This window comes from Platichthys flesus, chromosome 10 (genome assembly GCF_949316205.1).
Source record: "Platichthys flesus chromosome 10, fPlaFle2.1, whole genome shotgun sequence".
Taxonomy (NCBI): Eukaryota; Metazoa; Chordata; class Actinopteri; order Pleuronectiformes; family Pleuronectidae; genus Platichthys; species Platichthys flesus.
The window spans coordinates 3,486,983-3,499,030 of NC_084954.1; the positions used below are offsets into that span (position 1 = coordinate 3,486,983).

A 12,048-nucleotide genomic window follows, 5' to 3' on the forward strand; every position below is an offset into this window, starting at 1 on the left:
TGAGTTAGAACCAGGGGACACCTCTCCTTGTGTGTTCCGCCCTCTAGCTGCAACAGAGTGAACTGCAGAGAGAACCGGAACTGGATGCGGATACAGCGCCGTGTGTCCTACAGACTGAAGCTACCACAGACAGTCTGTGTGCGTCTGTGTGTGTCTGTGTCTCCGTGTGTGTGTGAGTGAGTCCTGAACAAGTAGATGCTCAGACCCAGAAGATGACAGATGCCCGTCGGTTACAATTGCTCCTGCTCGCGTCCGTGCTGCGTCTCGGCGCCGCGGCGGAAGTGTCCGTGTGGAGCGTGGACATCAACCCGGTCAGTGCTGCTCCTCCATCATCATCATCATCATCATCACCGTCTGTGTTTACAGCTGTTAGCACGACGAAGCTAACGGGCTAGCTAGCTCCTCCACCCACCTGAGTTCACCTGTCGGACCCAACACGAGCTCCTTCTCTGCGTCCTGCTGCTGATCTGTCGCTGGGTCCAATGAAAGCAGCTAAAAGCGTCACTTGCAGATGATGATGATGATTTAAAACCGGAAATGAGGATGTGTTGTAGATGAGAGAAGAGGAGTTCAATCAGTTATTTCCTCTGTGAACAGCAGAAGAAGTCATCTGGTCACAAATGTTATCAATCACATGTGTTGTAGTCTAAAGGCTGAGTGAGCTTTAAAGGTCCAGTGTGTAAGAGCTAGCTGAGAGGGATCTACTGGCAAGTGTCATATTTTCTATAATATAAGATAATCCTAGTGATGTTTCATCTAGATCATACAACTTGTTGTTTTCCTAACCCTAGAAGGGTCCCTTTTATCTTTACATCAGGAAGCGGACCCTCTCTATGGGGGCAGCCATGTTTTTTTAAAGGGGAAGCTGTTGTTTTTAAATTGTTGTTTTTAGTCCTGACACGAATGATCATTAAACAAAATTTATAGAATCCTTTTTATAAAGTTGGACGGAGCACGGCTGGAAGATGAAGATGGAGTGTGTCCCTTGAGTTATGGAAGGTCGACCAAACTTATTTAGATTCCAACCGCCGGTTAATGTTCGTGACACATCTTCATTTGCATCGTCAGGTGTTTGATTTATATCCTGATCATTGTAGAAGAGCCTCCTGGTCCTAAGTGGCTTGAATAATGAAGTTAATCGTGTGTGAGTGATGCAGATGTGCGCAAGGAGCCTGAACAGCAGCCGACTGACGTGTGTCTTTGTATTTTTCAGACACAAAATGCTGTGTTCCGGAAGACGCTGTACTCCAACACCACCATCTCTATGAAGTGTACGTTTTTCTGACCTCTCCTAAATGCACTGTTTTTCCATCGCCTCAAACAAGATTAGGGCAATGTGTGTTTTGAAGAAAGAACAAAGATCCTTTGTCCACTCGCTGGGATATTTATTTTCATTCAGTGGCTCCCAGGCCAGTAAAAACACGTGACACCAAACTGACTCAGTCAAAACTCAAGTCGAGTCTATTTGATCCCACGCAGGTTTGGACATTAACAAAAAAACGAGTTTAACAGGTTTCAAGTTTATTTTAAAGAAACATCCGTCCGGCCCTCGTCTTCTTCCTCTTATGAAATGTTGATTTGTGAAATGTTTGACTTCACTTCCCTCAGAAGTTTTGACTCAGTCACAAGCCACCAAAGTCTGGTTTGCAAAAACAAAAACAGTAACTCCTTCATCACAACAGATAGAACATGGTTGTTGTAGTCATCTATCTCAAGATTCACTGCAGAGGACGCACCGTTGGGTTTAACATTTAAATGTCAGCTGGAGTGATATTGTTTTGCTCCCACCGTTTGTTTAAGAACCTCAGGGGTTTAACTCCAAATGTGATTAATAAGCTCAATGTCCTGCAAACAGAGGGAATGCATCGGGGAACAAAATGTCAGCATGAAAAATCTTATGAGAAAACTCTTGTTTTTTCTTCAGAGAACCATAAATGCTTCGTTGTTTTTCAGCTTCTGTTACAGTTGGTCCTGAAAATGAGATTACCTGACATTTGCTGATCAGGGGGATAATTTAACTACATTACGCTTCAATCTGAGAATTCAAAACTCTCTCTGGAACAATTTGTTAATCTGAGAAGTCACAAAACATTGCCTAGATTATTTTGTTTTCAGCACAGCCACCGTGGAGATTGAGAGGATGCAATCAAATTTAAACAGTTAATGATAAGTGTCAGGATTAGCTTAAGTTCTACAGAATCAGAGACTGTTTCCTCTCTCGGAGGTTCACAGTTTGCCTCCGCTTCCATCAGCCATAAGTGAGAAATCCTTAATACTGTGAAGGCGGCAGGGACATCAGCTCCTTCTGACGGACAAAAGGAGGCAACGCAACAGCATCTTGTAGGGAAAGGATGAAAGTCTCCCTCTGAAATGGAACGCGACAATACACCGATTTATTTCCAGGAATTTGTACACAAACTGTCATGTGATGGTGTGTAGCAGGAAGTGGGATCTTTATCCTGCTACTGTCTACTTATCACCACCTGAGTAACTGATGGTGCTCTCTCCCTGCAGTCCAGGGCGACTTGGCATCATGTGAACGAAACCTGGCGTTCAACATCAGCTGGTACCTGCGCTCCTCCGTCTGCTACAACGAGGTCTTCAACACACCGGTGAGTGTTGACCTTTGATTCTTGATGGCTGACCCCTGAATACTGTGAATGTGACTATCTCATAGTACTGAGTATATACAGCCAGGCGGACGTTTCAATATGGAAAAATAGAAAAAATCACAAAGGAATACTTATATTTGCGACATGAACCAGTTCGTTCATATTCTCCATCCTAACCTTAAACCGAAGTCGGGTATAGGTACAATAAGTGATGACAACAGGACGTGTGCTCCCTCAATAACAACGTGGAACCAAAATAACCAGATCAAAAGTCCAACAAGTAAAATACTGTGTCGTGTTCCTCTCTGAATTGTTTTCACGACCTGGGGTTCCTCTGACTCTGTCCAGACGCCTCTCGAGCACAGATGCTGCTCTGCCTCTGATGCTCGTCACCTTGTCAGTGTTAGTCTCAAAGCAGGCGGTTAGAAAAGGAGAAAACACATATATATATATAAAGGTCACCTACCTTTTTCATTCAGATGTGTTATGAAATGTCAGCATCTGCTTCTTTCAGCCTCCTGACATTTCTCTAGAGCAGGCGAGGCAGCACGATGAGCAGCTGACATGGTTTTTCCTCTTTCTTCTTTGCTTTATGGCAGATGACAAGAAACTAAAGAGGCAGTACTCAACACTTCCAGAAAATATTCAACAACGCACTTATAATTATAATATATACTATTATAAACGTATAATATCTTAGACCTGAAGCCCAAATATTTGACTGCTACTGTTTTACACGTGGTGTGATGGGGATGTTGAAATGAAGGTATTTGTAGGTTAAGGTCTTCTTCCATACTCTTCCTCATAATAACAAACGATTGAATTTGAGCAAATAAAATAGTTTCCCTCTTATTAATCATTTTTAATTGAATCAAACTTTCCCTGGGTTTCACTTTGGATCCTGCTCAACACATTTAGTTTGTTGCCGCCTCATTCTGTCCCCTGGGTTTTTATCCTTTTTCTCATCATGTGGTTGTTGGATGCAACTTTTACTCAGAGGATTTTGGGTGAGTTATATTTAATATTAATTAGGTGAAAGACAGAAATTAGATGTATCTCTCCTCCCGCCATGTAAATGCACAACTAATTTTTATTCCTGTTTCTGTGCTTAGTGTTTTTTTATCTTCAGATACTGTTTGATCTTGTTATTTCATTCACAGTCAATGCAAAGTGTATTTCTTTCCTCACTTCTTTCTGTAGGACAACAAAGCCACGAACATGTTTGGAATGGACCACATGCTGAAAGATGGCTGGAGCGGCTTCTACAGTCAGGGCTACATGTACTTCGACAACTGCTCCTCCCTCTTCATGCCGAGGGTGCGTTGACATACAACCGAAAAGAACCTAAACAGAGGATTGAACATTTCTGTTTAACCTCATTCGATGGTCTAATGCTTTTCTTATTTACATCTTCCCTCTGTCCTCTCACCCAGGTCTATTATCCTGACTTCAACCCATATCAGCCCCTAACCAGCCCGAAGGTGAGTCACTGATCAAGCTGATGTGAACTGTGAAAAAGGAATCGACCCCTTGACCCACCCTTTTTTGTTTTTTACCATTTTTGTTCTTTTCAGAGTGACCCATCAAATCAGAGTTTCATTTGGCCTGACAAACCGGTAAGACGGGATTTCATTACTTTTATCACAAATGTTTTAAATCTCTGTTTTTCCAGAGGTCAAACTTTTGTGTGTTCATTTTCCAGGACATCAGTGCAGTGGCCAAAGCCTGGGAGGACAGTCCCTATCTGTTCATAGTGAAAGTGCAGCCCATGTTCCGTGGAGGTGACGATGAGGACATTGGCACCGAGCAGCTCAACTTCGCTTTCACAAGTGAGAAAAGAACCCGCTTGTTTTGCTTCAAGAGCGTTTGATTCTTTCATGTTCCCTCATTAGGAAAATAGGGTTAGAAAAGAGAATAATAATAATAGCCACAAAGAATATTTATTTTTAAGTGACTCTGATTTGTGTCAGCGCATGAGGTTTACTTTAGTTTCCTCTCCCCAGTGAAAGTTGAGATGAAGGGACCACATGACTACTCCTCCCCAGCAGACTGGCCCCTCATGATGGTATGTACTTTAAGTTACACTTGAGGAAATGACTTATTTCGTTATTTTGTTATATTATATTTTGTTATATAGTTATTTTGAACACACTTTCAAACACGTACTGTGAGATCCAGCGGATGGATGTCCTCAATGATTTCAGAGCATGAGGTTGAAAGCTTGGGAAAGTTAAACCTTTTTTTGTCAAAGGTCAGGAATGAATATCTCACCCGAACCCTAAGAATATACTCTCATAGTCCACAGCTTTAAAGAGGATAATATTGGTCTCAAAAATCAAAACATATACTTTTTAAACAGCTTTTTATTGACAAAGCTTCTCAATATTCTTCTTCTTCTGTCTGTCCCAGTTCTTCATGATCATGTGCATTGTGTACGTCCTGTTCGGGGCTGTCTGGCTCTTCTGGTGCGCCTGCTACTGGAGAGATCTGCTGAGGATTCAGTTCTGGATCGGCGGCGTCATCATCCTCGGCATGCTGGAGAAAGCTGTGTTTTACTCCGAGTACCAGAGCATCCGTTACAAAGGAGACTACGGTCGGTTTCCTTCTGCTGTTTGGATTTTCTCTTCATGTGAGTCTCAAACTATTTGTTCTTATTTGTGTGTGTTTTTATCAATTCTCAGTTCAAGGTGCTGTGATTTTTGCTGAGCTGCTCTCTGCACTCAAAAGATCTTTGGCTCGAATCCTGGTGCTCATTGTCAGTCTTGGGTATGGGATAGTCAAGTAAGTTTGATTTTTCAAGATTTCTCAACATTTTCAAGTAGTTGCATTTTAAAAGACACTGGTATTGTTAGATTGAACTCTGTGGGTTTCCGTACTTGTGCAGGCCCATGCTGGGGACCACAGTGCACCGGCTGGCAGCCGTGGGGGTTCTCTACCTGCTTTTCTCCTCTGTGGAGGGAGTCCTGAGAGTGACGGGTGTAAGTATCAACTGTCATCATAATCCTTTCCTTTCAACCCTCAGCTCTCATCTGGTTCTTAAATCAACAATGATATGTGGATGATTATCCAACATTTGGGTATTACATACTTGATAATCTTATAAAGTTGTTAAAGTTATAAACCTTATAATCCCAATAAATGATTAAGAAGTCAGTAAATAATCATTATTTAGCCATGATGAGATTTCTTACTAAAGCCAGGTGAAGACAGAGTAAGAGGAGTTGTTCACATAGGAAATCAGCTAACTGTCCCTGCTCCCTCTTGTGTCATAACTTTCAAACTGAGCCAGAATACCTAAAATGACTTTTTCTTTTGTCTGATTTGACCTGAATGTCTTGAGACCCGGTGTATAGTCAGGTGAATGCTTTTATTCTGAAAGAGCAGCAGTAGGACATGCTTTATTTGCATAAAGTGATATCTAAAGAGTGACCACTGATGTCTGTGAGATCAAATTTAAATTGTGTCTATCGTGTGTGAGTTGAAAGGAATTTGAATTTCATATATTGGAATCTGTAGCACTTACAATAAAAATGATTGTGCTGAGAGCTCACTCGATTAATTGGATCCATTTAATGGCTTTAATTCTGACCATTCATTTAATGTGAGTCTTAAAGACTACAGCTTTCCATTGTCTGCAACTTGGTTGCTTCAGATTACAGCACGAGATTTTTGTTTCATAGATCCTGATGATAGACACACCAACCATCTAAACTAACTATTTTAGAGAGGAAAGATATTTTACAATTTATACTTAACTTCTAAGCCTTAAATATCAATTCCCAAATGGCCACAGTTGAATTTTATTCAGGCAAATGTAAATGAATCCACTGTTCTTCTTTAACTAGATTAGCTGGTGGTGTATTTTTATGTAAAAGCCCAGCGCAGCTTTCAAGGCACACCGAATAAGTAGGTTTGATTTTGAGTTGGGGGGGACAATGGAGAGAAGAGGTTATGCAGGGATTCAGTCTCCGGAAGGCAGAGAAGTGATGATAATAGGAAACGACAATTTTGATCCAGGAGTGATTTTTCAAATAGAGCCGGAGACGCTGCAGCAATTTTCAAAAGGTCATGAAAACAGAAACTTAAACAAACAAACAAGAGATAAGAGGGACAGGGATGAGGAGAGCTGGTGCACTTTGGTGAGCAGATGTGTTTTGTCAGGAGGCAGCTGGAGACTTAAATCTTCAACACATCCCGACAGAAGAGAAGCTCTTTTTAGAAAATACAACATCCCTGAGGATGAAGTGATTCTCTTCTCTGTCAGTCACTCTCACACACACATATGGTCAAATGTTTGTGAACGCAAATGCATCCTGGGCCACAATGAAGGACGGCAAATTAAACTTCTGTTTCATAAAGAACTGAAAAGGTTTTTGCACTTTTGCCCTTTCGGTGCATTGATTTGTTTGTGGCGGTCGGCCGCAATATTAACAGAGACCATGTATTGATTCTGTATTTTGTTACTGTTGGAAATGGGTTAGTTGGACACACACACACACAACAATCCTTGTTGTGGCCGACTGTGACTTGTGATTGAAGACTCGTGTTAACGGCTCTGTTTTGTGAACCCTGTCTCTCGTCTCCTCTCTCTCAGGGTTTCTATGGGACAGTTGCCCTGGTTGCTAATCTCAGCCTCTCCCTCATCGACTCCTGTGTCATGTGGTGGATATCCTTTACTCGAGCAAAACTCCTGAGGCTTAGCAGTTTATGCTCTGCAGATATAAGCCTTTAATCTCGCTCATTCTAATGTACACACAACACGTTCTCCTTAACTTTCATCTACATTTTCATCAGTCTGTCCCAAACCACTCGTCTCTTGAAGCTCCGCAGGAACATAGTGAAGCTGTCTTTGTATCAGCACTTCACCAACACGCTCATCTTCTCCGTTCTGGGTGAGTTAACAGAAAGTCGTCCGTCTCTACTCTCAGCTCCTCGAGGGCGAGAAGAGAAATGGGATGTTAACGCAGAAGCAGCTGCTATGTGATGATCAGTAAACTTCCAGAAACCGACTGATGCACGTTTCAGTTTGTGTTGTTTGGAAATGTAACCTGCAAGTTGGAGTAAATAGAATCACTTTGGGAAATACATCTACTTTGTTTACTCATGGAGATAAAAAGACTCGAAGCTGGAGCCAAACAAATGTTAGTTTTCCTGGACTTGAAGATGAAAGAGCCGGCATGTATTTCACATAACCAACCATTGCTTTAACATATCTGCCCCATTCTGCTTCAGTGTGCACCTCATGTATTTCAATTAGGCAAATGCATTTATGTTCTTGTCAACCCTCTGGCGGCAGTAACCTTTTGCTCAGCGTCTAATTCTGGGAGGTTTAAATCTGTTGTTTCTAAGCATTTGCATATTGTGTGCAGTCGTCAGAATGAAACACGTGTTTACTCTCTGTCCTCAGCTTCTATCATCTTCATCATCTGGACCACCAAAGTCTTCAAGCTGGTAGACTGCCAGACGGTCAGTTTGTTTTCTGTTACCGATTGATGGTTGCGTTGTGTTGCCGTTCCTCTCAGCGAGGTTTCCATCTCCTGTTTACACAGAGATGGAAAGTTTAAGTTTTCCTCTCAACTGGATTGAAGCCATCTCTTTATTCTCTCGATTTCTGTTTCCATCCTGTCCCCAGGGCTGGAGGGACCTGTGGGTAGACGATGCCTTCTGGCGTCTCCTGTTCTCCACCATTCTGCTGGTCATCATGGTTCTGCTGCGGCCGTCTGCCAACAGTCAGAGGTCAGAGGCCAACCGGTGTCCACAAACTTCCTTTTATATACCGAGAGTTAACATAATTCAGCGTTTTGTTCTCTTTCCTCTTAGGTTCTCCCACTCCCCTTTGATTGATGAAGACGACGATGAGGAGGAGGCGAAGGAGCCCATGCTGAATGAAGCTTTCGGTAAGACTTCCTTCCTTCCATTGCAAGGCCAGCAAAGCTTTGGCTGGATGCTGCTTATTATTGAGAACATCTGTGTCAGATAGTGTTTGGAATATTAATGCATGTTGTGTTAGTGCAGGTCAGATGCTCGACAACCAGGGAAATATTTGTGTAAATTGACGTTTAGATAAATCTTGTGCCACAGCAGCCCAGCGTTCAAGCTAACAACCTCCCTGGTGACCTTATAAAGATTAATATGACGTGTGTTTAATGTTGCTCCTTCAGTTTGACAGGGCAACACTAAATGTGAAAACGTTTGTGTCCCAGTTTCTTCTGATGCCATATTTAAACTTACCATAGTTAATTACATCCACTTATCTGCAAATCATCCAGACAAACTTTGTCAGTTGTGGTGTAATGTTGTATAATCAACTGTTATCAAGGCCATGATCTAAATCTGTTCACGCAAACATGTCAAGAAGAGATTAGTTTAAAAAGCTCATCATATATATTCATATTCAACATTTTGAAACCCTCATTATGTTAAAGTCGTGTTATTGACTTTCATGTCGTCTCAGTTGACTCTGGTCTTTTCTTTTTTCAGAGGGAATGAAGATGAGGGGCTCAAAGCCTGAAAGTAATGGATCTCAGAAACTGTTGAGTAAAGAGGTTTGTTGACCGTTGTATTTTATTGTATTGAAATGTACTGGCTGCTATGACGACTTAATTTCCCTTCGGGGATGAATAAAGTAATCTATCTATCTATCTATCTATCTCTCTCTCATCCAGTCACTGTTATTCTCATGCAGGATTTAACACTTTTCCATTTCTAAACAGGATGAAGACCTCAAATGGGTCGAGGAGAACATTCCTACGACTGTTGCTGATGTGTAAGTAGTAAATTTAAATTTTAGATATCCCTGTGACGTCATGGTTGCGTGGAAAATGTCCCATAATGCTTTCACCAGTACAGCGTTTTGCTTAAACACGGCCTGGAATTTGTGAGAATAAGTAATTGGTTTAAAACTGGGATTCTTTGTTATCTCAGCTCATGTAAGTTTATTAATGTAGCTTACAGAACTATAAAAAATACACTGTTCATACTCAGTCAAGCTATAGAGTTGCTTCTTTAAACTCTGCTTTCTCTGTCCCCACAGAGCTCTCCCCGTAATGCTGGACGAGGAAGAGGTAAAGACTCTTCTTACTTTCTTCTTTTGAAAATCTCCTGCTTATGACATGAATAACCTTTCTGACATCATTATAACTGTACATGCTTTATTCTGTTTTCTCTTACAGGAAATCCTGAAAACCAAGATGGAGAGATCCAAAATGGAGTAGAACTAAATGTAAGAATGAAAAGAAAAAAATTCACTGAGGCAGCGATGAATGCATTCTGAGTGATCTGATTACCCCCCCCCCCCCCCCCCCCCCAAAAGAAAATGTTTCTCTCCGGACACTTTTTAACTTTTCGAATTTGACAGTTGTTGTGTAACATACATTAATAAGCTCAGAGAAGCATGTGTTATGTTAAGGTGGTTCAGTGGCTTGGCTGCTGTCACTGATGTCTCCACGGACATTCTGCAACTGGCTTGACAATGAAGAGTTCCACTGCAGATCACTTTGATGTGTTTCATCCGATCGATTTGTTTCAGTTGAGCAGAACTGTGCAATTAACTCAATGCCATCATAAAAAAAATATTATTTATCAAAATGTTGCCCTTAGGGTCTTGTTGGTTTCTTAAGAACCGGCGTGAGGATGGAGAAAAAAGTTTTTACCTCCAGCTGAAACTTGCAAAAGTGATCGTGAAGTTTGTAGGAACTCGCGCGAGGACCAATTTGGAATCTGTTCAGGTACGAATCAAATATCTTGGCCGTCATCGAAGCTAAGATATCAGTCACCTGTATGAATGGATGGAGAAATGCATACTGAGAGCACCAAGTTATTTTGCATAGTAAAAGATTATATTAAATTATTTAAACTCTATATTCAGAGAAGTGCTGTGCCATAACTTTATCGTCAAAATAATGCTGTCCTCAGCAAATCTTACTCCATATTTCATAGGTCACTTGATATGATGACACATATTTATTATTTAAATGAGCAACTATATGGTATGAGTAACCATTCAGCCAAGAGGAGTAATGTCTTTATGCTTCTGTCCTGCCATTGAACAGTTCCGGATTTCTAATAGCTGAACCAGTAAATGATAAATGTCTTATTGTTCACTCACAGCTAGCTCTTTGTTGTCCATCTCTATTTGCCACTGTTACTTTATATGAAAGTAACTGCACCAGTGGATATCGATACTTTAAGCATATCACAGCTATCAAGGGGAAATATGACTGGAATACACCAGTGGGATGTGTTAATGTAATGACACATGAAACTCTATCATAGTGAAGTATTTATATTCTATTATAAACTCCAGTCGTCCATTTCATAGACAGGAGATCACCTCTCATTACACAGAGACCAGGCAAGTGATTGTGTGATTTATTTTCAAGCTTTCACTGACACATGACACGCTGCATGGTCCTCTGTCGGAGAACTGGAAGAGAACTGGAAGAACAGACAGCTTTTGGTGTCTAAGCCGTTATGAGACTTAAGATAATGTGTGTTTGAATTTTGTTTTAAAAGTACTATTTTGTATCTAACAGCTGTAGGATCAGAGTCCGCTTCATGTAAATGTTGATTTTATATTTTAGTTACTGAGTCTGAGAAAAATTTCATAAGCTTTGTGTTTGTGGTTTGGGCCTAAATTCAAATATACATGTCACTAACAACATGTTTGTGATCCTTTACACTCACCTGCCACTAACTGGGCCAGAGTTTTATTTAAGGTCTTCACCCAAACTCAGTGGTGCAGTTTAGTTTAAAAATGAATAGTGTATATGATAAATTCATATTATTAATTTCACCACATATACAGATTCCTTTGAACCAATCATATTCACACTGCAAAATGATCTCCTGCCTCATGTGGCAGAATCATATCCCGTCCTAGTCTACTGCAGTATGTGTGGATGTTCTAAATTCCTTAATTTATGTTTTCTTTTTATATATTTGTTCAAGTCTTGTTGAGGGTATTTATTTTGGAGCGATGCCGAAGCCCTACTTTTGGACGCGAGTCTGCATTGTAATGTGAAGCTGATGATTCTGTGGCTTTTTGCGTTTGTCTTGCCAATAAAATTTATATTGAAACATGGTTCAAGTGTCAGTGGTTGTGTGTATTCAGGATAAATTACTATTGCCTTTTGAGCAATTGGTTCGACTTTAGAATATTGTGAATTAATATTATATTATATATTTGTACTTCACGATAAAAATGAATGTGGCAAAAATAGTGTAGAAGTCTATCCTAAAATAGAAAGACTATTAAAAGAATGAGCTTAACATTAAATTGATCACAAAAAGGTAACATGGTAAGACTCAAAAACAAATCCACTAAATTAATAAATGTTAAGTGAAGTTGTAAATTCAACAAAGGTGAACATCATCTTTCTAAGGTTAAAACAACTAAATTAATTCAAAAATAAAATGAGAGTATGCCGATGTCTTT

At 40.5% G+C, this 12,048-nt stretch overlaps 1 protein-coding gene across 2 annotated transcripts; it reads left to right on the forward strand.

Annotated features, from left to right (window-relative positions):
• Positions 1 to 61: 61 nt before the first annotated feature.
• On the forward strand, positions 62 to 11,694 carry LOC133961977 (transmembrane protein 87A-like). 2 transcript variants are annotated; one of them, XM_062397400.1, is made up of 21 exons: positions 62 to 311; positions 1,214 to 1,271; positions 2,515 to 2,612; positions 3,813 to 3,929; positions 4,046 to 4,093; positions 4,187 to 4,228; positions 4,315 to 4,441; positions 4,616 to 4,677; positions 5,022 to 5,205; positions 5,294 to 5,393; positions 5,497 to 5,590; positions 7,207 to 7,278; positions 7,396 to 7,504; positions 8,020 to 8,078; positions 8,245 to 8,348; positions 8,433 to 8,509; positions 9,093 to 9,157; positions 9,326 to 9,378; positions 9,646 to 9,676; positions 9,785 to 9,834; positions 10,212 to 11,694. In XM_062397400.1, the coding sequence occupies exons 1-20, from the start codon at positions 213 to 215 to the stop codon at positions 9,824 to 9,826; spliced, it is 1,641 nt and encodes a 546-aa protein (XP_062253384.1). In that variant the 5' UTR covers positions 62 to 212; the 3' UTR covers positions 9,827 to 9,834; positions 10,212 to 11,694. The 2 variants fall into 2 exon arrangements, with proteins under 2 accessions (XP_062253384.1, XP_062253383.1); XM_062397399.1 differs by having other exon boundaries at positions 63 to 311; positions 9,785 to 11,694.
• The last annotated feature ends 354 nt before the right edge of the window (positions 11,695 to 12,048 follow it).